Below are 27,790 nucleotides of genomic sequence, written 5' to 3' on the forward strand. Positions count from 1 at the left end.
GCCGGTACCCGATCACTTTGGAATCATTCGAGGGCGAACGGTGCCCTCCAGTGCGTTAGAGGTCGTGGTTTCTCATTCATTCATTCACTTGTTCGACAAGGATGTTTCTGAGTGCTCGCTATGTGCCAGGCCGTGGAGACACAGTGGTGAGGGACACGGTCCCTGCCTTCCAGGAGTCTGTAGACCAGCAGGTCCCAGAGATGTGTGAACAGGTGGGAATAATTAGGAAGGTGCAGGGCGCTAAGACATGCCCAACGCAGCTTTGCGGAAAGGGGGAAAGACTCAGGAGCTGGCGAGGAGAAGGGGCAGAGGAGACGGCCCGTGGGGAAGCCCTGGGGGCCCAGACCCGAGGCTCCAGCAGCCCCGTCGCGCAGCGCAGGTGCCAGGCTGCCCGCTGGCACAGGAGGACCGGGTGCCCCTACAGGGCGGAGTCCCCCCTTGGCCCTGGCCCCGCCGGCAGGGTGAGTCCCCCGCCGCCGGGAGGCTTCTGCCGCTCCAAAACTTCCCGGTGGAAGTCCTGAGTGGGAGCCGTTTCCCCTGGAATTTTCATGAGTCCAGAGTAGTTCTGGACATTTAGAAAGAAATAGGGAGACTGCTCTTTTGTCCCTGGGGTATTACGCTTTGCCACTTGGAAACAAAGCAAGGCTGCTGCAACCCTGCATTTCTCGGGGGTCCCTTGGTTCCGCTGGCGTGGGCTGCAGAGCCCTGGACTCGCGTGGCAGGGAGTGCCCGGGGGGTTAGGAGGGGTCGGAGGCCAGGGAGGGTCCCGGGAAATAGACATCTCTGGTTCTTGCAGCACCTTCTTCCCCCGGAAGCTCCAGCACGAGCCTCCGCTGTGTAGCCCCAGTCGCCCCTCACCCACCCAGAGCACTGTGTCTCCCACCCTCTCGGCAGCGCCGGCATCTGAATCCCGGTGGGGAGCAACTCAGACCCGCCTGGGTCCCCATGGTGCGCCTTCGTCCAGGTGTGGTCACAGAACCCAAAACGTGACGGTGAGGAGGGTCAGCCGTTATTTTCCTACCTCCGAGGCAGGGCTGTAATTAAACCATTTCAGACAGATGGTGAACTGTCCTATTTTAAAAGATCTCCAAGGAGGACGATTTCACAATCCCTGTGGCTGTCTGTTCTAGTATTTAATCATCTTCATCGCCAGCAAGGTCTCCTTTAGGCAGCATCTAAATCTCTTTGGTTGTGACTTGAGTCTCGTTCCCGAAAGTAGATGCTGTGGTCTTCTGCTTCGAGTGAGGGGAGGTCTCTGGTCCTAATTTTGCTGCTTTTGGGAATCATCTACTCTATTTTGACACCCTTCTTCTTGGAGTTTATTTCCTTTATTGGTAAACATGGGGGTTGAGCTAGGCATGATTCCCAAGGACTCCTCCAGCTCTAAAAGCTGTGACTTCTCAAATTAAAAAAGTGCTGCCTAGGTATCCCAGGCAATTCAGTACGCCGTGGAAATAATCATGCTTTGTCACATGGCAAGCTTGTAGCTGAAATTTGAAATGATGCCACAGAGACCCAGCCTGGAAAACCATCTTTCCCTTCTTCTGGGGAGGAAGAGCAGAGGAGCGCTGGGGTCACTCAAAGCTGGACGTTTCAGAGTCACTGCAGAGAAGTGACAGGCCCAGGATCCAGCTCCTGGCAGCCGAGAAGGCGACCCAGAGGAGGGCCCTGGCGCGGGGGGCTCCCCACCCTTCGCTACCTCGCCGGCCGTTGCCCCAGGGAGGGGAATACCTCGAGGCATTTTCACAGAACTCGGTAGTGACCCGAGAAGGGGGCCGTCACAGTAGCCCCTGGCTCTGAAGGACGCGGGACCCTGAGGATGGCAGTTTGCCAGGAACAGAGGCAAAGGCTCCACACAAGAAACGAGAGGATACTGAAGACAAAGTATGCTTATTTCCCAGTGTTTTAAGCACATTCTTGTTTGCTGCCTTTGGCGTGCGTACCCCCAGGGGCCAGCTCGCTCTGGGCCAGCATCAGTCACCTCGCTGTCGAGGACGGTTGTCCATGCAGCTCATCCGAGGCCGGCTTCCACCAGCCAAGCTCGCCCAGCATCCGGCCTCACCTGTGAACACGGCTTCAGCCAGTGACTGGATCCCATCCTGGGACAGATTGACCTGCCCTTCTCTTGGATACCCTTACCTCCTCTTCTCTTGGATACCCTTACCTCCTCAAGCGCTTAAAAGGAGACAGAAATAAAGAATCCGTTGTTGGGCAGGCATGCGAGGCATTTTAATCCTCTGTACATGTAAATGTGAGATTGTAGAATTTCTCTTGCTCTTATTACTTGGATCATCAGACACTGCCCTGGGCTCGCTGTCTGCTGACAGCTGTCCGAGGTAGCTGGGAGTTAAAGTGTATTCGGGACCCAGCTCACTCTTGAAATTGTTTGTTAAAAGTTGTAGGGTACTGAGAAGGCTACACACTATATGATTCCAACCATATGACATTCCGGAAAAGGCAAAACTGCGGAGACAGTACAAAGAACAGTGGTTGACTGGGGGCAAGTGGGGGGTGGGGTGGTGGATGGAACAGAGAGGGTTTTTAGGGCAGTGAAAACACTCTCCATGATACTGTGATGGTGGGTAAAGTCATCACACATTTGCCCAAACCCACTGAAAGTACAATACTGAGAAGGAGCTCTTAGGCAGACGATGGACCCTGGGTGATTATGATGTGTCAGTATAGGGTCACCCTTGTTAAAACATGTACCACTCTGGTGGGAGATGTTGCTAATGGGAGAGGGGCATGGGGGAAATCTCTGCTCCTGCCTCTCAATTTTATTGTAAACCTAAAATTGCCCTAAAAAACAAAGTCCTTAAAAAACCAAAATAAAGCAAAAGAAAACAACAAAAGACAGTTGTTGGGTACACCAGAAATTGCCCTGGGCCCCCGAAGGGGAGAGAAGGGGCAGAGCACGCCACGCCCCCATGGAGTCTCCCTTCCATGCAGGAGAAAAGAGACCTGAGAAAATCATTCCTGTTGACTTGTCAGTGACTTAGAACTGGAGGAGTTCTTTCCCGTAGGGCTACTGTACTCTAAAACAGGACACTTAATGAATCACCGTGTAACCCACAGATTGCATTTCCGCTCATAGAGATCGAGTCCCTGTGGCATTTTGATGGAGCCTGGGGGACACACTGTCAGTGTCTGGGGGACAGGCGGGCTTCCTTACACACTCATCTCACACTCTGTGGGCGAACACTTAACCTCAAGCCATCGTGGGCTGGCCCTTCTGGAAAGGGTGACCCCTAAGCTTCTCAGACCCCTAAATCCTCATTAGTGCTCACAGACACTACTGAGTTCTTACCGCTGCATCACAGATACTTTACTCTTATCTGTATTATTTGGGACTTCTTGGCCACTTAAGACACAGAGTCCAGATTTACAAATAAGTAATGGGTTTTGAAAGGTTTTTCATAAGCCAAAGAAATGTAAAAGAAGAGGATTGTTTTTTTTAAATTAATTAATTAATTAATTAATTTATGTTTGGCTGTGTTGGGTCTTCGTTGCTGCACGGGCTTTCTCTAGTTGCGGCGAGCAGGCTTCTCATTGCGGTGGCTTCTCTTGTTGAGGAGCACGGGCTCTAGGTGCACGGGCTTCAGTAGTTGTGGCACGTGGGCTCAGTAGTTGTGGCTCACGGGCTCTAGAGCACAGGCTCAGTAGTTGTGGCGCACAGGCTTAGTTGCTCCGCGGCACGTGGGATCTTCCCTGACCAGGGCTCGAACCCATGTCCCCTGCGTTGGCAGGCGGATTCTTAACCACTGCGCCACCAGGGAAGCCCTGAGAAGAGGACTGCTGCGATGTGATTCTGGAACTTTTCCTGGAGATAGCCGGGCCCATGCTCGAAGGGGCCGGTGTTCTGACACATGATGAGCACTCACAGGTCTTCAGGTGTCCTTTTCCTTTCCAGTCATTGTGCGAACAGATCTGGCCTGGGTGGGATTTCTCCTTTTTCTTGCTGGATGTGATTTTTCTCTCATTCAAGTCACCTCCCAGAGATCCAGTCCCTGCCTGTCCTGGGCTCAGGTGTTTTCAGAGGTGAAATCCCTAAGCATGAATTTTGTCAATAAGAGCTTGTAAGACAGACACTGGGCAGAAGAAGTGGATAAATCAGGTGTTACAGATGGGACACTGGCAAATGCAGGGATGACACGTTAGGTAAGTAAACGCAGCTTGTATAGGTGGGAAATTGCAAAAGGCAGACGCTGTGAGTGATGGGCTGTGGGCAACATCTGTCTCTCATACATGACACAGGCCTCTTACTAGACAAATAAGAGCCGAAACTCTCACAAAGAGCCTCAGCCCCCCAGAAGAGGGTCTTTTTAGCTAGGTAGCCCACTACATAATGATGTGAGAACAAAGGAAGCAACCTCTCTCTAAAATAATCTCCCTGGGGAACTACCAGAGAGGAACACTTTTAAGAACATGAGCTACCAAGGCCAGCCTTTCATGTACATACCGTTGTGAAATATTTGGGGGAAGGAGGGGGCAGGTCTCCTGGTCCCGAAATATCTCCTCTACCAACCTGCAACAGGCTGGCAATGGTTCCTTTGGATCAACTCCTCACCACCTTCAGTATTATAGGACATCATTCATTTATCAAATGTTTCTTAAGCATTTACTAGGAGCCGAGCACTATCCTTGGGAAAGGAAATTTAAAGGCAAGTAGAACATGGTTCTTGCCCTTGAGATGCTCAAAGTCTAGTTGAAGAGACAGGAAGTAAAGAAATGACCAAATAAACAAATAATAAATAATAAGCAGCATAACTGGTGCTTGAGACAGATGTCTACAAGGCTCTGTGGGGGACAGAGGAAGGGACGTCTCACCCACCTGAGCAGGCTTTGGGACGTGATGGAGCTGCGACTTACAGGAAGCAAAGGATGCCAGACAGATGCCAAGGGTGGGGGCTGGAAGCCAGGATGAAGGAGAGAAGAAAGGAGGGATGATCTTGGACCATGGGGCCCTCAGGGTAGCAGAGAACATCCCTGTGTCGGGGCAAGGGTTACAGGCCTTGGGTTTCCATGGAACATCTTGTAGCTGTTGAGAGATGCTTCTGGAGGTGGGGGGCAGGGTTTATGCAAAGAGATGGAGGATGGCAGAGACCCATTTGTCTGCTTGGCCACTTTGTTGAAAGCATGACAGCACCATGTTTTTCTTTCAAGTCATCCCCTCTTCATTCAACTTTTTTCCCCTCCGCCCAGGTGCTGCTTTCCTGCCCAGTGGAGGCTCACCCATGACCTCAGCCGTGAGAAGGGTAGCCAGCAGATTTTTGAGGTTGGACAGTAAAACTCTGTTTTTTGTTTTTTTTTTAAAAAAAACATTCATAATTTGGGCATTTTAAAAAGTATTGACAATGGCACAGGTCTTTGTATGATGGGAAATGCTTTAGCCCCGCACTCACCAAGCTGGAGTAACATTGATGAGCCCCTGGAAATGGAACTTGCTCTGCCCTCTGCAGAACAATCCATCTTGATGGGGCCTTAGCTAAATGCATAGACTTGACAGCAAACAATTTAGGTAATCCAACTCCTACCCCTCCAGGATTTGCTTTCAGAGTCTGAAGGGAAATTTCCAGGCAGAAAATGGTTACTTAGATGAAATTATTGAAGTCTAATTGCCTGAGAAATTTGGCAGGATTTGGTTATCAAGGTCTAGTGTAGGCCGGGTGACGTGGAGATGCTAAGTGCTCTTGACTTTCTGAAGAATTGGTTCAAATAGATAACAGGCTCTTATGTAAGAGATGGAGGCCAAATGTTCTCTTTTTCCAAAGAGGGAAAAAAGACAAAAAGAAAAGGGCTGGAACTGTGGTTAATGATGTTTAGGTTGGACCGGGCGTGATCACTGGGTCCTGCTATCGATGGTCAGAGATGTTGTAAAATCCCATCTTCCCGGTAATAAATACCCCACTGTGTCTATACTTCTACTTACCTCGCATTTTCATACTAATACGTCATCTTGCACTCAGACCCCTCTCCTGGGGGGTCTCCCAGTTGGTGGTTGAGAGAGCTGATACTCACAGGCCATGAGAGGCTTGGCCAAAGTCACACAGCTGGGCAGGAGCAGGAACAGGCTTTGAACCCAGAGTTCATTCCAATACCTAACCCTCGTGGCTCCTTGACGGTGACCGAAAGCACAACAGATTCACATCCACCTGATGAATCCCGACTGGAGTCCAGAATGGAGAGTATGGCTTCTGAGGCAGGCAGAATTCAATCTCATATCATTGAAAGGGTAAATACAAGCAGTGAAGTCCCAGGGCCTGTTCTGTTTGGCGTTTACTGATGAAAACCATACTTACAGATGGAACGATTCTGTCATGGAGTAAAATGCAAACAATCTGGGGTCAAAAAGACCCCATCGGGAGGGTTTGCGGGGCCGTGCCCCCTCTGGGATAACGTGACCGCGAGACACTGCATTTCTTTCTCCAAGGAGCTCAGGGTAAAAACCTTGGGAAGGGAGGCAAATCCTTCAAGACCGTGTTGGGGATGGAAGGCAGAGTGAGAACAGGAACCGGGGCTGTTCACATGTTGCCTGTCGCCTGCCTTTATTCCATATAAATACAGGCTCAGTGGCCGGGCCGGCTGGGGCCTCCCAGGGCCTTGGGCTGTGTCCAATTGGGAGTCTCCACACCGCTTTGCTTGCATAGCCCCCAAAAAGAGTTTTGAAAAAGTACGTGCCTCATCATACATTTCAAGTGACATCCCCAAATTTTCATGATAAGTTTAAATGGTTGTAAGTGATGCAATTTCTGGTGCTTTGTAGATCTTGACAGTTTAAAGTAAAATAAAATTGTTGTATCACTCTTTAAAAAGTTTCCAATGAAATATAAACACCCGAGCTATTTGAAACCTTCTATTATCTGTTCAAAAATATATAAAAGCTCTTTTTTTAAAAAACAAATATTTCGCATCATTTCTTTTTCTCCTTGGAAACATTGTTCCATTCCATTCCCTCCATAAAGTTTTACCCCGATACGAGATTTTTTTTTTTTTTTTTTTTAATTTTATAGCTACTTTATTTATTTATTTATTTATTTTTGGCTGTGTTGGGTCTTCGGTTCGTGCGAGGGCTTTCTCTAGTTGCGGCAAGTGGGGGCCACTCTTCATCGCGGTGTGGGGACCGCTCTTCATCGCGGTGTGCGGGCCTTTCACTATTGCGGCCCCTCCCATTGCGGGGCACAGGCTCCAGACGCGCAGGCTCAGTAGTTGTGGCTCACGGGCCCAGCTGCTCCGTGGCATGTGGGATCTTCCCAGACCAGGGCTCGAACCCGTGTCCCCTGCATTAGCAGGCAGATTCTCAACCACTGCGCCACCAGGGAAGCCCCGATACGAGATATTTTTATGCTTGAAAGTCTTTCATTGATCATGCTATCACACTGCTCTGCCACAAAAAGAGATATAAATTGATATTTAAATTAAAATAAAATTCCTGTCACTATAAGGCTCGGTGCCACCAATTTCTTCTGGGTTCAACTATCACTAAAAATATTATTAGTGTTACAACTGACCAAAACAACACAATTACATGATGAGCTTTAAAAGTAATTATCAATATAAAATTTAAATGGTGTTAGAAATGTATCTCTTAAAGAGACGGATGGTTGGAGCGGTGTGGGCCCTGATTAAAGGAGGCTTTCTAGACACATGTTTCAAATGCCTCCGTCTTTGGTGCCTGGAGAGACTCACGTCACAGGGAGATGGACATGGAAGGATGGGGGTGTGTGTGACAGGTATGTCTCTCCTCTGTAGCATGGGAGACGGATGGTTGTGATGGGTCCGAAGAGAATGGACAACTTCCGCCCCAGCTTGTCCTCAGACCAGTGTTAAGATTGGGTGCATAGGAAATTTGAGGCTCTGGAAACTGATTCCATTAAAACCCTTCCAGGTACCACATGGGTTCCTCGTACAAGTTTGAAGATGCCCAAAACTACTCCAAACACTTTCTGAGCCCATTTGGGAAAGTGTCAACATGTGCTGATTCACCCACATAAGAATAGTTTTCATAAGTTATTCAATATAAATATAGGCATAGGATGTATATATGTATACATATAGCTGATTCACTTTGCTGTACAGTAGAAACTAACAACACTGTAAAGCAAATGTACTCCAATAAAAATAAATTTAAGAAAACATATTGAGAGAGGAATAAAAAAATATAGGCATAGGGCTTCCCTGGTGGCGCAGTGGTTAAGAATCTGCCTGCCAATGCAGGGGACACGGGTTCGAGCCCTGGTCTGGGAAGATCCCACATGCCGCGGAGCGACTAAGCCCGTGAGCCACAACTACTGAGCCTGTGCGTCTGGAGCCTGTGCTCCGCAACGGGAGAGGCCGCGACGGTGAGAGGCCCGCGCACCGCGATGAAGAGTGGCCCCCGCTCGCCGCAACTGGAGAAAGCCCTCGCACAGAAACGAAGACCCAACACAGCCAAAAATAAATAAATAGATAAATAAATAAATAAATTTATTAAAAAAAAAATATAGGCATAAATACACCTGTACTTTCAGCAGACTTAAAGAAGGAAATGTGTTTGGGGGTATTTTGTCTGTAAAATCAATTGAAATGGATACTGTCACTGATGTATCTAGAACAAACAAAAACAATGGTATGCTACATAAATTATAAACGCTCTCAGCATTCCTCCATCACAAGATCTTTATGGTTACAACCTTCCTTCTTATGAATGAGAATCATTGACTGATTTTTATGATGATTGGAATGGAAATCAGTTCAACTAATCAGAACTTGGTGCATCTCTAACCACACATGGGGCACACACGGAGTTGCTGGCTTACATCAGTGTGTTAGTCAGGATACGCAATGGTATACGTTGGCAATGACTTCCAAATTATTGGGGCTTTAGTATAATAAAAGCTTATTTCTGGCGTGTGCTACATGTCCGGACGGGGTCAGTGGGAGAAGCTCTGCTTCACAAAGCCACTCTGGGATCCCGGCCGATGGATCCGTCTTGTAGCTGCTCCATCTGGACTTCGTGGCAGAAGAGAGAAAAGGAGCATCCCAACAGGCCTCTCATTATCTCAACCTGAAAGTGACACACCTCACTCTACTCGCGTATCACTGGTCAGAACCAGCCCAATAGTGTGTCCAAATACAGGTGAGACGTGAATGCTTCCGTGTGGCCAAACAGAACGTTCTTGGAACTAAACTGTAGTAGAAGTTTATTTAGGTGTCACTTTATAAGCAGCCTTAGTCAGTTTGGAAAAAAGTGATTCCCAAGGTTTGGTGATTAATAATAAAATAATGAGGTTATATTCATTGTGAACAGTGATTATAGAAACAGGGCGGAACATGAGAAGGGCAGAAAATTTGAATCTGAAACGGAATATGGCAAAACTGGTAAACTTTGCAGGAATGACACTTGTCTTCAAGTATGACCTTGACCTAAGGCCTCTCCAGGGGCAGAGCTAGCTCTGCAGGGTAGTATGAGGAGATGGTTGGGAGTGTCCTGCCATGCTTGAAAGCTGCCAAGGTCTTGGTTGCGCTGGGCTCCAGCTGGCTGTTGAACGGAAGTCATTTGGCAAGTTAACGACGGTCACCTCTCAGGAGGCACCCTTTTTGTGTAAGCCCCTGGACTTGGCTTTGTCTGAGTTGGTATCCAGTTGTATTATGGGGCACTGAACTCACTGTGAGGGTGGTGATGATTAGTAATAACTTCTCTACCCCCGGGTCTTGGAAAATTGCCTTTCAACAGCTCAGAAGATAGAGTGACTAAGCCAGGTCTGGTACCAAGGTGGAATCAGTCAGAGGGCATTTGGGTTTCCTTCCTGAGAATGTAAATATTTGGAATGACTCCTATCTGCGTGCCCTGTATTACTATTCCTGTAGATTTGATACGGGGAAGAGACTGCTGTAGGTTGACCCAAGAGTATCCCTCTAACAGAGCCCTAGAATCTACAATCAGAACAGAACATCCAAGCGGGGAAAGTGGGGGAGGGGTGGTGGTGGGATGAATTGGGAGATTGGGATTGACATATATACACTAATATGTATAAAATAGATAACTAATAAGAACTTGCTGTATTAAAAAAAAAAAGAGAGAGAACAGACCATCTCTTTGAAAAAGAGGCGTAGGGAACAAATATCCTTTTTTGTTTAATGAGGTGCCCTTGCCCAAATGTCAGGCAAAGCATTACCTGACCTATGTCAGATCAGGAAGCAGAAATTTTCTAGTCTAACATGGTTTCTGATACTGTAGGAAAGCAAGCTGGAAATTAATGCCATGGAATTCTAAGAGAGATGCATGCAAAGTGACCCTTCAGGAAGGAATAATCCAGAGCACAAATATGAACTGAGCCATCATTTATTCTTCTTCCATGGGCAAGAAGGGGAAAAACCAGGGTCAGAGAGAGAAGACATTATAGATTGAAAGCCAGCTGAAATATCAAGGGAAAGGTGAAATGACCAAGAGTTATATTAATTGGAGGGCTGTGAATTGAACAAGAGTTAACAGCTGACTTCTGATGGCCAGAGAAAGATGTTTACTCTCAGGACCATGTTTGGAAGATAACCAAGAACTCAGGATGCATCCAGAAGGGTAGAAGGAGAGGAGAGAACGTTTGTAAAAGCTGGTTAGAGGAGAAAGGTTCTGGAAGGCCTACTGAAGGGGGCACCTTCTGGATTACGTTAAGAAAACAGTTTCTCCCCAGCCTGGAATAGTGAGGAAGGTAAAGGGGTAGGGAGGCTGGACAGCAGGATGAGCTCTGGGTTTAAAGTCAAGTCCACTCCCACAGAGAACAGACTTGTGGCTGCCAAGGGGGAGGAGGTGGGGGAGGGATGGACTGGGAACTTGGGGTTGGTAGATGCAAACTATTAGATATAGGATGGATAAACCACAAGGTCCTGCTGGATAGCACAGGGAACTATATTCAATATCCTGTGATAAACCATACTGGAAAAGTGTATAAAAAAGTATGTGCATATACGTATAACTGAATCACTTTGCTGTACAGCAGAAATTAACACAACATTGTAGATCAACTATACGTCAATAAAATAAACTTTTAAAAAAGTCAGGTCCACTCCTAGCCGCTGAGCTGTGTGGCCAAGTTACTTAACTTCCCAGGAGTTCAGTTTCTCTAATTTAGAAACTGGGGGGTAATGTTTCCCCACAGAGTTGTTTTAAGTGTGGGATCGAGCACTGAGGGAAAGGGGTGCCTTCAACGTAGGCGGCAACGCTGGACTTATTTACCACTCACTTCACTAAGTCTTGACATACATCCATCACTTCCATTTTATAAATCAGAGAGAGAGAGAGAGAGAGAGAGAGAGAGAGAGAGCCAGAGGGAGTTAGCCAAAGTTTCCGTAACTAGTAACGGTTGGACGTGGGATTCAAAGGATGTGGTGAAGAGACTTAGGGCATGTTAAGGCCGTGTCGCGGGTTGAATGGTGGTCCCTCAACATGTGTGTCCACGTCTGACGCCCAGAACCTTGACGGTGACCATACTTAGTTACCTTAAGGATCTCGAGAGGGAGATGTCATCTTGGCTTATCCAGGAGCCCTAAATCCAATGACAAGTGTCCTCGAGAGACTTGACAGGCCACGAGGAGGAGGCAAAGGGACAAAGAGACAGAGCCAGGAGGGATGTGGTCAAAGGCCAAGGGGGGTGCTTCCCGGTGGCGCAGTGGTTGAGAATCTGCCTGCCAATGCAGGGGACACGGGTTCGAGCCCGGGTCCGGGAAGATCCCACACGCCGCGGAGCAACTAAGCCCGTGCACCACAACTACTGATCCTGTGCTCTAGAGCCTGTGTGCTGCAACTACTGAGTCCACATGCCGCAACTACTGAGTCCACATGCCACAACTACTGAGCCCGTGTGCCACAACTACTGAGCCTGCGCTCTAGAGCCCGCGAGCCACAACTACTGAAACCCGAGTGCCACAACTACTGAAGCCCGCGGGCTTAGAGCCCGTGCTCCGCAACAAGAGAAGCCACCACAATGAGAAGCCCGTGCACCGCAACGAAGAATAGCCCCCACTCGCCACAACTAGAGAAAGCCCGCGTGCAGCAACGAAGACCCAACACAGCCAAACATAAATAAATAAATAAATTTGTATTTAAAAAAAAAAAAGCCAAGGGGTGTCTGTGGCCACCAGAAGGTGGAAGAGGCCAATGGACCGGTCCCCTGGGGCCCCTGAAGGGAGTGGGACCCTGCTGGATTTCAGACTTTTAGCCTCCAAAACTGACAGACAAAATATGTGTGTTGTCTTAAACCACCCAGTGTGTGGTCATTGTTTGGGCAGCCCTAGGGACACTAAGACATGTGGGAACGTGTGTCCGTGGTGGCCTGTGAGCCCCTCAGAAGTGGGCAGCTGGGTCTGAAGGGGTCAGAAGTTCACCCACAGGAAACGAACTTCTCCGGGGCCTTGACAAGATGCTAAGAAAATCATTTCAACCCTTCAGCTCTTTTCTTGCATCAGCTTCTCTTTGCAAAGAGTTGTGGGCCATGGGGCCCCATGGCCCCGTTTTGCAGAGGAGGGGTACTGGCCAGCTGCATGACTTGGCCTGGACTGCTGTCTTGCTGACCCAGAGAGAGACCCACAATTTGCACCCACACGTCCGGTATGAATTCTCCCACAGGGAGAGCCAGTCGCCAGGGCAGGCTGGCCACCGTCTTGCCACTGCCTGTCTTGGGTGATTAAGTTGCTGGAGATCACAAAGGTGGGCGTGATCCCCCGTTGTCACCCCTGTGATCTGAGAATGCTTCGGCTGAGCCCCCCTCACCTCCAAACACTCTGGCCTCCCCTTGGGCTTCAGGTGGGGTAAGCTGCCAGGAGCCTTTTCCTTAAATGCAACACGTACAGACACCCCGGCGGGTTTGCAGGGATCTGGTCTGTCCTGCGGCCTCCGGACAAGGAGGCGAGGAGGAGAGATTGAGTTTGATGTCGGGGTCAGTCTGCACCCTCATCAGCCCTGCTCTCTGAATCGTGAGCTGGGAGAGTTTTCCCCTTCCTCCCCTCCATTTTAGTTCCGAGCCTGAAATGTCTCGTGTAGAGGGGATCTGCATAGACCCGGGCTCAAATTCCAATTCTATCACTTACTGACCAAGCAATCTTGGGGAAGAAAGATAACCTCTTAGCTGCCATTTCACACCTGCAGAATGGGGCTGGTCAGGCTCTTTGGCTGGGCTGGGGAGAGGTTGGGGCCCAGAGTAGCCCCTCGACATGGTTTTCTTGTGGGGGTGAAGGATGGTAACAGCCAGCACACACATTCCACATGCTTCACCTGGATTATTTGATTTAATTTTTGCCCCCGCCCGGAGAGGGAGGTACCACTATTAGCTCCATTTCCTAGAAACTGGGCATCAGGAAGTGAAGTCAATCTCTAGGTCCATCCATGTTGCTGCAAATGGCATTATTTCATTCTTTTTTATGGCTGAGTAATATTCCATTGTAGAAATTGTATAAATATACCACATCTTCTTTATCTGTTCATCTGTCAATGGACATTTAGGTTGCTTGCATGTCTTGGCTATTGTGAATAATGCTGCTATGAACACTGGGGTGCATGTATCTTTTCGAATTAGAGTTTTCTGGATATATGCCCAGGAGTCAGATTGCTGGATTATATGGTAACTCTAGTTTTAGTTTTTTAAGGAAACTCCATACCGTTTTCCATAGTGGCTGCTGTAATAATCTCTTACTGTTATCATTTAAACTACCTTTTTTGTTGGATATTTAGATTGTTTCCAAGTTTTTCAGTCTTACAAATGAACTGTAATTAACAAATTCATTACAGTCTTAATTGCTTCCAAAGGAAATATTTGTGGTCATTTAAGGAATCTTTTCCAGAGTGAATCAGGCACTCAACATACAGTGAGTGTCCCTATATACCAAGCATTATGCTTTGCACAAAGAAAAATGAAACATTTCTCTCTCTGAAGACATTTAAGATGTAGCGGGAAGGGGGGCGGAGAAAAGGCACATCTGCATCCAGACATTACACCACACACCACGCGGGAAGAGTGCACACACACAGCGCCCAGGGAGGGCAGAGGGGAGAGCGCCTTCACCAGAGAGTCAAATCACTCCAGGAAAGATAGAAAGATCCTCCTCCTCGGCTCCCACCATCTCCCAAACCCCCACTCGGAATTCAGGATGGTTTCCGTTTGTCACGTTGAGAATCTGTGCCCTGGAAAGGGAGCACTGAAGGCTGTGTTCCAAAGTTAGAAGCCGAGATATGGGTGCTCATTGCAAGACCAAATATTTAGGAAGTACCTTTCTCTGGAAGGGAAAGAACACGTTTCACAGCTGGAAAAAGAAGTGAAAAACGAAACTAGAGAGGCATGAAGGTAATATTTACTTGCTAGATTTACACCCTGAGAAAAGCCTGGCTGCAAATCCCATCTGTGCCCCTGACACAGGGCACCCGCTCTCAGTTACCGGGCTCCCTGTGAATTCCCTGGGTCACACTTTGCAATCATTTTACTGTCACTTTAAACTGCTCGGTCCCCTGCCCTGCCCCAGCTGACCCTCGGTCACCACTTTGAGCATAGGATCACAGTACCAACACGTGTTTGGAGTCAGACCCTCCTGGACTAAGTCCAGGCTCTGCAGTTTATCAGCTGGATGACTCTGGACACGTAAAATTTCTAAGTCTCAGTTTCCACATCTGTTAAATGGGGATAGTAATCACAACAGTAATACCAGCCTTATCCTTGCAACGAGGATTAAGGGAGATAATGCCGGTAAAACACCTATCACAGCCCAGGGCACTCAGCAGTGTTAGCTACTGTTATTATTCCTGTACTGCAGTGTGTAAAGGGGGGCAAACTGATTTTAATATTAGTTTAAACAAACAGGCGCACGGGTCTCTGAGACACAGGCCTATAATGCACCCTAAAGCTAAATGGAAGCGATACTCGGATTTGTGTCATTTCTGATTTTCTCTCTTAGCTTGAAAATTGAGGATGAACACACCAGAATGGTAAAGAGGCCAGATTTCTCTAGACCACTGTTCACAGTAGACTGAAGATAACGTATAAAGCTTAATGCGTCTCACAGGCGCCTTTGCATTTTAAGCTGGGGCCCAAACCCTCGGCCAAAGAAATGGGGCTGGAGCAGTGAGGTTTCAGACATGAACGAGAGTGCCGATGGAGGCATTTTGATGCAGTGAATGGTGGCATCTCAGGTACTCATACACTCATTCCACACATATTTATTAACTACCCTCTGCCAGACATTGTTCTATACACTTGAGATAAACTGGTGAACAAAAAGGACAGAGATCCCTGCCCTCATGGGATTTACATTTTAGTGGGGAATACAGACAGTAAACAATACAATGAATGAATAAGTAGTACAGTATGTTAGACAGGGATTAAATACCAATTAAAAAGTAGAGAAAGGGGAGATTGTGAGCGCTGGAGGGGCTGGTTGGGGGATTGGTTCCAGGACCTCCGCATATATCAAAGTCCGTGGGTTCTCAAGTCCCTTTTACAAAATAGTGTCGTTTAGTCCCCCCACCCCCCAACCCGCGGTTCTGTATCCGCGGTTCTGCATCCGCGGCTTCGCAACCCGCGGATACTGAGGTCTGAATGTACTAAGTACGGTGGTCAGGGTGAACCTCGCTGAGAAAGTGAGATTTGAGCAGTCTTGAAGAAAGTGAGGGGTTCATCAGGTGGATAGCTGAGGAGAGGGTTGCAGGCAGTAGGGACAGCTAGAGCAAAGGGCTCCAGGGGTGTGTGTGTGTGTGACAGAGAGGGAGAGGTGTTCCTGCAGAGTCCAGGCAGTGCTAGGAGCTAGTGAGGCTGGAGCAGTGGCAGACCAGTAGGGGAGGCCGTAAGAGTAGCTGTACCCGCTGTTTCTGTGGGTCCCTGGAGGCTGCTCTGAGGACCTGGCTTTTACTAAGTGAACTGGAGACCTCCGGGGGGTTTGCGCAGTGGGGTGCGGGGACAGGTCCCTTTAGATGCCATATTGAGAAGATACCAAAGGAGGGGAGGGAGGGTAGACGCGGGGCAGCAGCCTCTGCGGGAACTCAGGTGAGGGACCATGTCGGCTCAGGCCTCGGGGTAGCAGCGGGGGAACTGAGAAGCGGTCACATGCACGATTTTTCGGGATTTCCCGAAGCACCAGATGAGAGAATGAGAGAGAAAGGAGCCAAGAACGACCCCAGGTTTTTGGCCCCATCCGCTGAGATGGGGAGGCTGTTGAGCAGCTTTTGCACAGAGAATAAGGAGTTCGGCGTTTGGAAATGTTAGGTTTGAGATGTCCGTCCGCCTCCGGGCGGAGACCGAGTGCGCTGGGTAGCCCGGCGTTCAGGAAGGGAGGTCTGGGCTGGACACACCGAGCTGGATGGGCTCCCCCGAGGAGGAGTGCGGATGGGGAGGGGGGGGTCTGAGGGTAGGAAGGGGGACGTTTTCCCAAGAGGGAGCTGTAGGCACCCCTGCCAGGGCTCAGGCAGCCCCGCTCTCAGGCGCCCGGGCCTGCAGGGGGTGCCATGGACCTTCAGTGGCTGCCTGAGGGACGGGGAGAAAGGTTTGCTGCTCCGGGAAGGACAGGCGCTCAACAGCTTCCCGCCGGAGTGGCAGAAATAATTAAGAGGAGAAGGTGAGCATATCCTGGTAGCACACGTGCTCGGCGGCCTCGGAGGAATTAAGAAAACCCGGGTCTATTAGTCTGCTCAGACATCTGGGCACCAGTGCCTCGCCAGGAGGCTCCGCCTCTCGGGCCCTCTCTCTCTGCCCCCGTCTCTCCGCATCCACGCCACTCGTGCAACCGCCCTGGTCGTAATCCACCAAACAGCGCCGTGGCGCCGCGGCTCCTTTTGCTGCTTCGCGCAGTGGCCCGATCCGCAGAGACTCTAGGTGGGCAGATGGCCCCTCCTCCTGGAGTTGCGCGCCCGAGGCCTCGCCGCTGAGGGGGCCGCGCAGGACACGGGGGCCGGGGCGGGGCGCGAGGGGTGTGTCCGGGCGGCATGCGGGCCGAGGCGCGGGCGGCGGGGCGAGCGGGGGCTCGAGCTGCGCTCGAGTCGGCGCTGCGCGCCCCGCGCCGTGCGCCCCGCGCCGTGCGCCGGGCCCCGCGCGCCGCCGCCACATCTGGAAGCGTTCAGAGCGTCCGCCTGGGGCGCGCCGGGCTGGCGGGCGGGGCGGCGGGCCGCGGGGTGAGCGCCGCGCTCCGCGCTCCTGCCCGCGGCTCCCTCTCGCCGCCTCTGCAGAAACAGCTCCTGCCAGAGCGGCGCGCGGCGCGGCCCGGAGCGGCGGCGCCTTCCTGCCTCCTCGCCCTCGGGACTCGCCGGACCTTCGGGCAGAAAAAGCGGAGCAGGGCCGGGGAGGACGCGCCGAGAGCGGGCGGAGACGGTTCAGGCCGGCGGCCGGCGGGCCTCTCCCGCCCTGGGGTCCGCGCTCCCCTCTCCCCTTCCGCCTCCTCTCGCTCTGCCTCCCCATTTATTTTTTCAAATGCTGTGGCCGCCAGAGGTGCGGCGCTGAATTCTTGGAAGGGGCCCGGATGTGCTGAGGATGCATTACAATTTCACTGAAGGAGGCAGTAGTGGAAAGGATCAGTTTTTGGTGTTTGATGCAATAATGGGAATCAGGTAATCATCAGAAGGGAAGAAGAGCGACTGCAGATCCACGGCTTCCTCGAATTTTGCACGAAAGCCGCCGGCCTCGGAGGAGGGATTAGTGCAGACCCGCTCGGGCGTGTTTGACATTTCTTCCTCTTTGTGGCTTCTTCTCCTTTTCAAACAATTCTTGGTCCATGGTCAATGAAAACACGAGGATGTACATTCCGGAGGAAAACCACCAAGGTAAGGCTGGACCCCGCCGCCGCGCCCCGCGGCCCCGGCCGGTCCCCGCCGCGCGTCCTTCTCCCTCAGCGGCCGGGGGCCCGCGAGACCCTGGCCGAACCGCGCGGAGCCCGAGCGGAAAATCCCCGCCCCTCCCCCGCCCGCGCCCGCGGCCCCCGAGCCGCGCGTCCGGAGAATTCCGGGCGAGGGGAAAAGTTCCCAAGTGTCTGCTCCGGCCTCGCTGGCTCGCGCTCGCCGGGAGAGCCCGACTACCCGGCCGGCGACGCCCCAGCCCGGTGGGCCGGGGTCCTCGCCTCGCCCGGGCGCGGCTGGGAGCGCGCGCGCGCGCCCCGCACCAGGCCGGCCGGCGCCCCCGCCCGGGCAGCGCGCTCCAGGGGGGCGGCTTCGAGTCTTGGCGCCTCTCCCTTCCCCTCTCCCTCTCTCTCCCTCTCCCTGTGGACCGCCTCCCCCCATCTCTCTCTCAATCTCTCTCTCTCCCTCCCCCCGCCCGTGTCCCTCTTCTCCGGCTCACCTACACCCACCCACCTCTTTGCGGCCACTGACCCCCGCGCGCCCACGCCCCGTGTGTTCTTCTTCGCACCCACATGTGGGCTAGCACCTGAGGATGTCAGCGGTTAGAATTCGGGCGGTGTGTGGGCTCTGCTTTTTCATGTTTTAAGGCAATAATAAAAGGGTGTGCCGAGCTCACGCGGCTGCACACTGTCGCCCAGTGTTTTCCCAGCATCTCCATCCTTGGCATCAAGTGTCAGCAGCTCCCCCTGCAAGGGGGAAAGGCTTTCAGGCAACTCCCCACTTCCTGGAAACTTTCTCCCTCACCCCCTCCCCCGCCGCCCGTATTAACAAGTTATTATTTTTTTGGCACTGCTCAGCAATTAAGATTATGATGGAGCGGAGAGGGACGGTCTTGCTGGAGTGCGGCCGCCTCCAGCTCCGTCTCTGCCTTCCCCGTGGCTTCCTCTGCCTCTGGGTGCAGGCTCTGCCTTGTCTCTCCGTTTCCCAAGCCTCCCTGTTTACACTCTTCCTTCCAATCTCTTCCTTCTCCATACCTGTCGCTGTTGGTCCTGCTACTTCCTGGGCACATCAGGTGCTCCTCTGAGGACAGCCTGGTGGAGGGGTTGTCTCCATCCCTCCCTCTTCTTTCCAGCCTCCTCCCTCCTTAGGCCCCCAGCCCCACCACTAGCAGGCAGAGCCCCTACCCTTTAGAACCAGAGGCTGCCAGGCAGCTTGCCTGAAACTGATCTCCAGCTTGGGCGGCAGTGGGGGAATTTTGGCCTCTTTTGGTGCAAGGATTGTGTCAAGGGTCGTGGGTTCTAGGGTGAGCCAGGACTTTGGGGTCACAAGGGCAGCTCTGTCCCTGGATTTCTCTACCCCGTGCCCCACCCCTACCTGTTCCCCTGTCCCCTTCCTGATGGAGTCGTGGATGGATTCGGAGGGAGGCCAGGAGAGACACAAAAGAAAGGGTGATGTTTGTGAAGAGCGGGGATGGCTTTCTCCCCTCCAGGCTCCCAGCTCAGTCCAGGCGGCCTTGAAGGGGAGAGCCCAGTGGCCACGTCCTCGCTGTCACTGACAATGGCAGTGGCCTGTGGTCATAATTATTATTCACGTGGTGATAATCCTCAGCAAATCCTCAGCAGTTCACAAGGCCTCTTCTCCATGCAGGACAAACCCTTTCTGGCCCTTTCCTTCCTTCCTTTTGCCCCTTCGTGCCCCAGCGCGCCCTCCCCAGCCGTGTGCAGGGAGCAGACACTCAAAGTAGGAGCCGCGGCCCCGCGAGGTCTGTGGGGAAGATGGAGGGGCCGGCAGCAGGGAGCGTGGCCGGGCGCCGCCTTCCCAGCCACGCGCCACAGACACTATGGCAACCTGGATCCCAGTCCTCTCCCTTGAAGCCGCAGTGATTATATAATTCACAGAGCAGTTTTGCCTCCTTTCCCGGATGCGGTTTTCAGGTGTAAGAGCACCAGGATCCCTGTCTCCCCTCCATCTCCCCCCCGCCCTGTTGTTGGCATTGCTGGGGTCTTCCTGGGGCAGGAGGGGAGGAGGGTGACGGAGGTGGGTGGGCAGACCTGGAGGAGCAGGAACGTCTGCCGGGAAGGGGTTGCTGTGGCTTCGTAACTAACGGGGCGATGAAACATACCCAGGGTTAGGGTTTCAGGAGCAGAGAGGGAAGAGGAGCATTACGTTGGGCGGTGACAGCGGAGTGGAGGACTGGAAAAGTTGCCCGGGGCGAGGGTTACATCCTCCTCTTCCCAACAGACTCGAGTAGATCAGTGCAAGGCCTTTTGCCCCAGTTTTGCAGTGGGGTGTGTGTGTGTTGGGAGTCGGGGTGTGGAGGCGGGGGCCAGCACGTTGGAACAGCCCGCAGGTTCCCTGAGGGCTGGCCCCCGACCCTGGGTTCAGGCAGGGAGGGGCTCGTGGGCCTCCCCTCACCTCCAGCGCCCCATCTGCTCTGGTCCCACGCCAGCCTCCCACTTTTCTGGGCCGATTTTCCATTGCAGCCTCCAGCTAGCAAATGAGTTTCTTAATAGTCAACCATTTAACAAATAAAACATCAGAATGTCCCTTATCTGCTGGAGACAAGGCAGAGGGGGAAACGTGTTCCGGGAGTGGAAGACACATTGTGCTTTTCTTTTCAGAGCACTGCTTAGCGATGCAGCAGAACAGAAATCATCATGATAAAGTAATAATAATCACGATCAGTGGTCAGAGAGCACTGTTACCCGCACCTCAGCTTGCACAGGTTGAAGAAAGCACGACATTAGCTGCTTCTTCTTGGATTCTGCGTGGAGGAACCCGGAGAAAAAGGGCTCTTGAGGTTCCAGATATTGTTCCTAGTACTTCTCACGTACTTTCCAGTGTATCAGAGTACTATACAATAGAATATATTACCAGAATCAGTTGTTCCTTACTTCCATGGAGCACGTGCTAACAATATTTAAATGTGCACACACACACACTGAATAAGGAAAAGCTATTTTAAATAGATTGCACAAGAGCCTAGAGCCCTTTGGGGACCCGGCGCGTAGCAGACAGGAATACTGGTCATGCAGCCCTCACACCGTTGCACATTGGTGCCTCACCTTGGGTGAATGGTTCTCTACAGGTAGATGCTGCAGGTACAGTAGATGGTGAGCCGTTGGCCCCTGAGTCTCGGGGATGACTTGGGACTCTTCCTTCTGTTTTCTCTGTGATTTAAAACTGCCCGAGGTGGGTTCTTCTGGGTGTAAGACAGATGCAAAAGGAGACGCAGGGGCGTCCTGGGTGGGGGTCTGAGGCCCTGCTGATCTTTGCATCCCCACCTCCTAGCACAGGCCTTGACGCTTGGCGGATGAACGCAGCCCCCAGACCAGAGGGGGGTGTGCTTTCTGCCTCTTCCAGGAGGTGGCGCCCCAGGGCTTGGGAGTCAGGAGGGGCACCTGCGGGGCTGGGCAAGGGGGCCGAGGCTCTGCAGGGCACTTCTTGCTGCTGTGCCTCGTCTGCGTGCCTGCCCCAGGGCGGAGGCCTCCGAAGACCAGAGTGCCCGCCGCACGCACACCAGGGGCCCCCAGCACGACCCGCCCTCGCCGACCTCTCACCCTCTCTCCGGTAACGAACCCACTTTGGATTTCGCTCTCCTGCCCCAGCCTTGCCTTGATCTCTAGCACAGGCGGCATTCTGCTCGGCCGAACCTGTTACGGCCCTATATTAATTTCCTCCCCGTATTAATTTTCTCACCAGGGCTTGGTAACCAGAGGGGCCTGGGGGTCCCAGGCCCAGCCTGAGGCCAACCTGGAGTGTGGGAGCTGGAGAGCCTGGCCGGTAGGGTTGCAGAGCTTGTCAGCTAAAAGGCAAAAAAGACATTTTCCTAACTTTATTCGGGGAAAAAACACAAAAACAACTGGGTACACTTCACAGCTGTTTACGAATCTGGCTGGTCCCATGCTGGGTAATGGCAGCAAAGCTCCCGAGACCTGGGTTAGGAAGTAACTGAGATTTGTTCTAATTTTCAGTGATGTGTTCCAGCTCCCGGTGTTTTCCTTTCTATCCCTTTCTCCGCTCAGCTTTCTCGGTTGCTGTAGCGAGTTCCTGGGTCCGAGAGCCCTGGCCGCCGAGCTGGGAATCGAGGGCGTGGCTGCAGCACCCTCCTCCTGTCCCGGGAGCCTCCTGCTGGGGTCTGGCCGTTTGCCATGTGGTGGTGACCAGTCAGCCAGCAGCGTCCCGCCGGTCCCCGTGGGGACTCTGGAATCTGCGCTCTGCATTCGAAATCGGTAGACAATTTTATTTTCCAGGGTGGGCTAAAGAAAGCTGAGGGGTTGTTTGGGAAACACCTGGAGACTTAACAACTACACTACTTAGCGAGATGATCGCGCTGATTTAGTCTGCTCCTGGGTTCTGTCCCCACTGTTGCCTAAATTGGTGGTGGGCTCTGCAGAGGAGAGCAGGAGACTGATTTAGAAAAAAAAAAAAAAAGGGCACGGGGAATTGTGCAAAATATCAGGTGCTAAATATTTAGTGACATAAGTGCTAAACGTTCTGATAATGAAACAACACTCCCAGCCATGGCTGTCATTATTAAAATAATTTAGTAAACACCTGTTTACATGAACCTCAAGGTTAGGTACTGTACAAAACAAGTAAAAGTGACAGGATCCCCCTGGGAAAACGGAAGGCCGTCAGCGCTGTTTCAAAGCCGGGGCGCAGGGACTACCCCGTATCCCTGGGGGGGGGGAAGCAGAATGGGGGCTGTCGTGACTCCTGTGTGTGTGGCTCGGGTCCCAGATGAGGTGCCCATTGCTTAAGGCCAGGCCTTGACCTGGGGCCCCGGGGGCCTCGCTGCCTCCTTGCCACGGGCAGGGGACCCGGGAGGCACAGCTGTGAGGGGGCCTCAGGGGCCGCAGGAGGAGGCCCGGCTCCCTGGGGTATCTGGGGGAGCGTGGGGCGCATAGCCGCTACTTGTGGAACTGAGTTAATCTAAGTGGGGATTCATGGGACAGAGGAGGGCAGTTTGGGCCTGCAGCTCAGGAGGGAAACAGAGGTTGAAAACAGGCCCTCACTTCCCCGGAGACGCTGGGGATTTGGCGTTGGGCAGAGGTGAGGGAGAGGGGGCTAACTGGCCAGAGCTCGAAATCCCACGGTCCCTTCCCCCAGGCCCCAGCCAGGCTGCCACCGCACGGCCGCTTCACCGTGGTCCTCAGGTGCTGTGCCGTGTGTGTATGTGTGTGTGTGTGTGTGTGTGTGTGTGTGTGAGACGGGCAAGGAGGGGGCGGTTCCACACTCACGTTCTCTGAAGGGTTGTCAAGCAGACCTAGAATAAATGCGTCTCTTCGGGAATTTACTCTCTAGGATCAGGAGGTTTTATGGGCAGAGGAACCTGAGGAACGAACTCCGTTTCCAGTTGAGAGGACAGGCTCCTGCAGGGTCACCCGGGAGGGGCGGGGCTGGAACCCGGCCTTGGCTCTCCACCCTCCTGCCATCTCTTGACCGTACGTGTGCACGCTGATGCCCTGAAAGCATCGATCGGTGTTTCTGGTTCGACTTTGCCTGATAACCCTCTTACCCTCCCCCCAGCCTCCCTCTGCCGACGCCGCTTTTGTTCTGGCTGAAGTCATTTCTGAGGTATTAGATTTGGAAACAGAGCTGGGGGCTACCTCTCACTGGGAAGGTTGAAGCGTTATCTTAGACCACAGAGTAAAGGTTCATAGGTGTCCACAGGAAACCCCTGCAAAACTCAGATCACTGTTCCGTCTGCGAACGGACGTGACTCCAGGCCTTTTTATTTGCTCACTTCCTTTCTGCCCCAGTCAGGGCTCGTTTCGGCCCCTGCGGGAGAGGCCAGGCTGGGCTGTCGGGCTGCCTTGGCGAGGGGTTGGGGGCTGTTTGTGGACCGGCCTGCTTTGCTGTGCGTAGAAACCGCAGGGCGGGTGGATGTGCAGGGGAACTGCAGGTAGAACAGGTAGAAAGCCCGGGGCGGTCCGGCTGCCGCGGCCGGAGGCCAGGCTGCTCCGAGTCTACCAAGGTGCAGGAACAAAGGCTCCCCTGCTCCCTTGTCTGGGCTGGTCCCCTAGGACCCCTCCTCTTCCCAGGAGATATTTAGGTAAGGAGCGGTCTAAATTCAGCATGGGAAAGGGATCATCTGGGGCCTCTTTCCGACGTTCCCACCATCTCCAAGCCTTTGGCATCTGACCTGATGCCCCCAGAGACCGGAAGGCCTGTGGGGCTGACCTGGTCTCTAGCTTTAAGACAGGGCCCGAGCCCGACTCACTCTCCGAGGTGTAGCCTCTGAGGTCCCTGGAGGAAGCCACCATCGCAGGACATGGTGTTGCCATAATTTCATGAAATATTCAAGCTGCCCATTTGCCAACAGGGGTTTCTTTTAATACACTCGGCTACGCGTGGTGCTGCCCGCTGGAAACTAGCTGAAGGGAAAATAAAATAATCTTGTCTCCTGTCTTTTAGAGAAGCAAGCCAAAATCCAGACAGTAAATGAATGTTCTTCCCCGTATTGCCTGTGGGCAGAGATGTTGAGAAATGTTGACTTGATTACTCAATTAGGCCCTATTTACTTTGTACCCATTGTGTCATGTTCAGTCATTTATATATTTTTCTCCTTCTAAAATAAGCCATGTTGGGCTAAAACCTTTCAAAGGTGTTAGTTAGCAAAAGTAAAGGAAAAAGAAAGAAAGAAAGAAAGAAAAATAAATAAGGCTACACCTAGAAAATGACTTGGGTCACAGTCTTTGACTTGATGTCTTTCTCTGAGAGTTTTGAAGGAATCAAGTCTCCTATTTTTCATCTGTAGAATGGAGACAGTAATCCTTAGCCAGTTGGCTTTGCAGGGCAGCCGCGAGGCTCCGAATGGGAGGGCGAGTGTAAATCACCGCATGGTGGCAGCTCTTCTTAGCAAATAGCAGGACATGGGCGTGTGAGAAAGCAGCGCCATGAAACTTCTGAAGCATTCAAACAGCGTTGTAGACGCTGTTGGATGGCTGACATTATTCAGAATTTCAAGGATGGAAACGTGAAACAGAGAGAATCAGAGTCCCAGGCGGTCTGGCTGATACCGAATAATCAAGGGAGAAGGGAAAGACCAGTCTGGAGAGGCCTGGTATTTTGGTTTTCTTGTCAGGTGTCAACCCACTTGAGTCAGCGGGATCCCAGGACTGTGGGACCAGCCTGAGGGTCAGGACCCGGGGAGGCCGGGCTTCCTCACGGCCTTGGCACATGGTCCCCGCCTGCAGCCTGAGGCCCGGGTTCTGCCTTCTGAACTGGCCAGAAGTCCTCTGCTGGTCCACACATGCGAAGATAGGGCCATTGAGAGTAGGAGGCACCCTGGCGGGGCACTCAGCCTGTCCTCACTTTCCAACACGAATTCCCCAAACCTAAACGTCACTCCTCAGTACGGGAGGACAGGCTGCCTGGCAAATAGAACTTTGCTTCAAATGTAAACCTTGGCTTTGGAAAATAAACTACTTTTAAACAATATATAGCAAAAGTGCTGGCCGTTTGTAGGTAAAGGGAGGGAGCAGTTCCATCCGGCATCTTAAGACACCTGACAAAATAGCAAAGGGCTTTAATTTCACATCTTAAATGACAGACTAGCCTTTAGTTTCCTGAAGCAAAAACAATCTCGTCGTCAAAAAGCATGCTGGGAAACGTGCGTTTCAGTTTGCGCCTTGCTCCCCTCGACACCCACCTCCCAGCCTCTGGGCCTGTGATCTACGGGGCCGTCCACGTTTTTATTTTTATTTTAAAAATAATCTGTATTGCAGTGCAGCATCCATCGTTTTGTATTTGTAGACCGGGCAGAAGCAGTAGCTGCCAGGTACTGGACGTCAGCGTGTCCAGCGACACGCTTAGTACCATTGCGTCCTTATGCCCATCCTATGGGTGGGTGTTAATGACATGTTTCAGATGAGAAAACCAAGGACCAGTGGTCTTGAGTAACGTGGCCAAGGTCATCCAGACGCTGTTGGAGCCGGGAATTAAGTTCAGGACTGTTGGACTTTCCAAGCGTGTGCTGTCTCTCTTCTCTCTCCACGTGGGGCTGAGGAAAAATGACCTTGAGCCAGCCTGGCGGAGCCTGGCTTGGATTTGCTCTGTGAAAGCTCCGGCTTCCGCCGGTCACTGTGGTGGACAAACGGCCGAACGCTCGTTCTGCTCTGTGGTCACTCCACACGCCTCCCCTCCCACTTCCTCCTCTAGCTGCGCGTTTGTTCCCGAGGTTCCTGCCTGGACCCTGCTTGGTCCTCAGATCCCAGTGGGGACCTCCATCTGTCCAGCCTTGGCTTTGAGATGACCGCTTCGTGGCGGGGCCTCGCTTCGCCACGTTCTTGGAACGTCTCCCCAGTAGTTCCCTCCTGGAAATAAGGCCCTCCGTTCTCCAACGAGGTTCTGATGAGCTCGGGGCCCATCCTTGCAGGCTGAGCACCCTGACTGTATGCGTTATGCATTTATTGATTTTTAAAGAACATCTTGGTGGAGATATAGTTCACTTACTGTAAAAGATACATTTCACATACCTTTAAAGTGTACAGTCCAGTGAATTTCAGTATTTTTACAGGGCTGTGCAACCATCCCCACTGTCCAGTTCGTGCATATTTTCATCATCCCAGAGAGAAACCCCGCACCCACTGGCAGTCACTCCCCATACCCGCTCTGGCCCCTGTAACCCCGTGTGACTGTGGATTCTCGTGCATCATTGACAGCGATGTTAATTCAGTCACTGGGGCTCACCTGTGTCGTCTCACTGAGGGGAGCACATTCCCTGCATTCAGATCTAGGTCTCTTGTGACAGTCTGCCTGATAAATGATCCACGTGTTAAATGATGCAGTTAAAAGGAAGCACATGAGGTTAGTTAGGGACCTGGGTGTCATTTGGAGGTGAGGTCAAGCACTTTCTTTCAGTTACATGAAAAGTGATTTTAAGATTTATTTCTTTTAACTATCTCAGCAAAGCTAAGTCTATAAGTCACATCTACTGGTAGTTGAAGATGTGAATTACGACCTTTAAAAATTTTTTTAATGAAATATATAAAACAAAATTTTCAATTTTAACCATTCTTAAGTACACAGTTCAGTGGCATGAATTATATTCACAGTGTTCTACAACCATCACCAGGCTATTTCTAAAACTCTTTCCTCACTCCACACAGAAACTCTGTAACCTCTAAGTAATAACTCCCCGTTCCTCCCTCTCCTCAGCCTCTGGTAACGTCTAGGCTACTTTCTGTTTCTATGAATTTGCCTATTCTAGATATTTCATATAAGTTGAATCACACAGTATTTGTCCTTTTGTGTCTGGCTTATTTCACTTTGCATGGTGTTTTCAAGGCTCATCCACATTGTATCATGGGTGTCAGAACTTCATTCCTTTTCACGGCTGAATAATATTCCACTGTGTGAACTGACCACATTGTGCTTATCCATTTGTCAATTGATGGACACTTGGGCTGTTTCCACCTGTTGCTACTGTGAATAATGCTGCTGTGAACATCAGCGTACAAGCATCTGAGTTCCTCTTTTCAATTCTGTAGGGTATAGACCTAGGAGTGGAATTGCTGGGTCTGAATTACGGCTTTTTGGTTAGAAGAGCCCATTTCCTTGTGTGACTCCCCTAGTAGAGTCCTGTGTAGACGAGGATATGGGATCAGGAAATTCTGCTGTGGCGGTAATGAGGGTCCAGTCTGTTCCCTGGGCTCCCAGGGCCGGTGTCAGAATTTTTACTTTAATTAGGTGTTTAACAATCCAGCGCTGCTGGAGGAGTGACTGATGCTTCCTCCCTTCCCAAAATAATGAAGGTCTCCACATCCAGTTCAGCGCTCACCTTCCTGCCACCTGGGCTTTGTAACGGCAGGAAACGGGTATTTGGCAAGACAGAGCTATTTGGTCTGTCTGTCTGTCCCCGTCTGCCCGTCCGTAGTCCAGGGGTGCCCACGCCTGGGAACCGCGAGGACCCTGGGAGAGGATGGATGCCGCGTGGCCGGGTGAGCCCCCCCGTGGCCCTGCGTCTGCGCTGGCGGGGGGGCAGCGTGGCCGGGAGGTGGCTGGGGA

General features: G+C 51.8%; 1 protein-coding gene across 21 annotated transcripts in view; it reads left to right on the plus strand.

Moving 5' to 3' along the window:
- CACNA1C (calcium voltage-gated channel subunit alpha1 C) overlaps positions 1-27,790 on the plus strand; it is a 551,559-nt gene that overhangs the window by 58,221 nt on the left and 465,548 nt on the right. For 14 of the 21 annotated variants that reach the window (XM_057556028.1, XM_057556034.1, XM_057556037.1 and 11 more), the window contains exon 1: positions 21,654-22,008. The exons of 2 other annotated variants lie outside the window; for them this stretch is intronic. In XM_057556028.1, the coding sequence (XP_057412011.1) occupies positions 21,753-22,008 (256 nt within the window). In that variant the 5' untranslated portion in view covers positions 21,654-21,752. Of the gene's footprint in view, positions 1-16,960; positions 17,765-21,653; positions 22,009-27,790 lie in introns of those variants that run through there. 5 more of the 21 variants (XM_057556042.1, XM_057556045.1, XM_057556044.1 and 2 more) reach the window with 1 other exon arrangement.

The sequence above is a fragment of the Balaenoptera acutorostrata genome, chromosome 11 (assembly GCF_949987535.1).
Source record: "Balaenoptera acutorostrata chromosome 11, mBalAcu1.1, whole genome shotgun sequence".
Taxonomy (NCBI): domain Eukaryota; kingdom Metazoa; phylum Chordata; class Mammalia; order Artiodactyla; family Balaenopteridae; genus Balaenoptera; species Balaenoptera acutorostrata.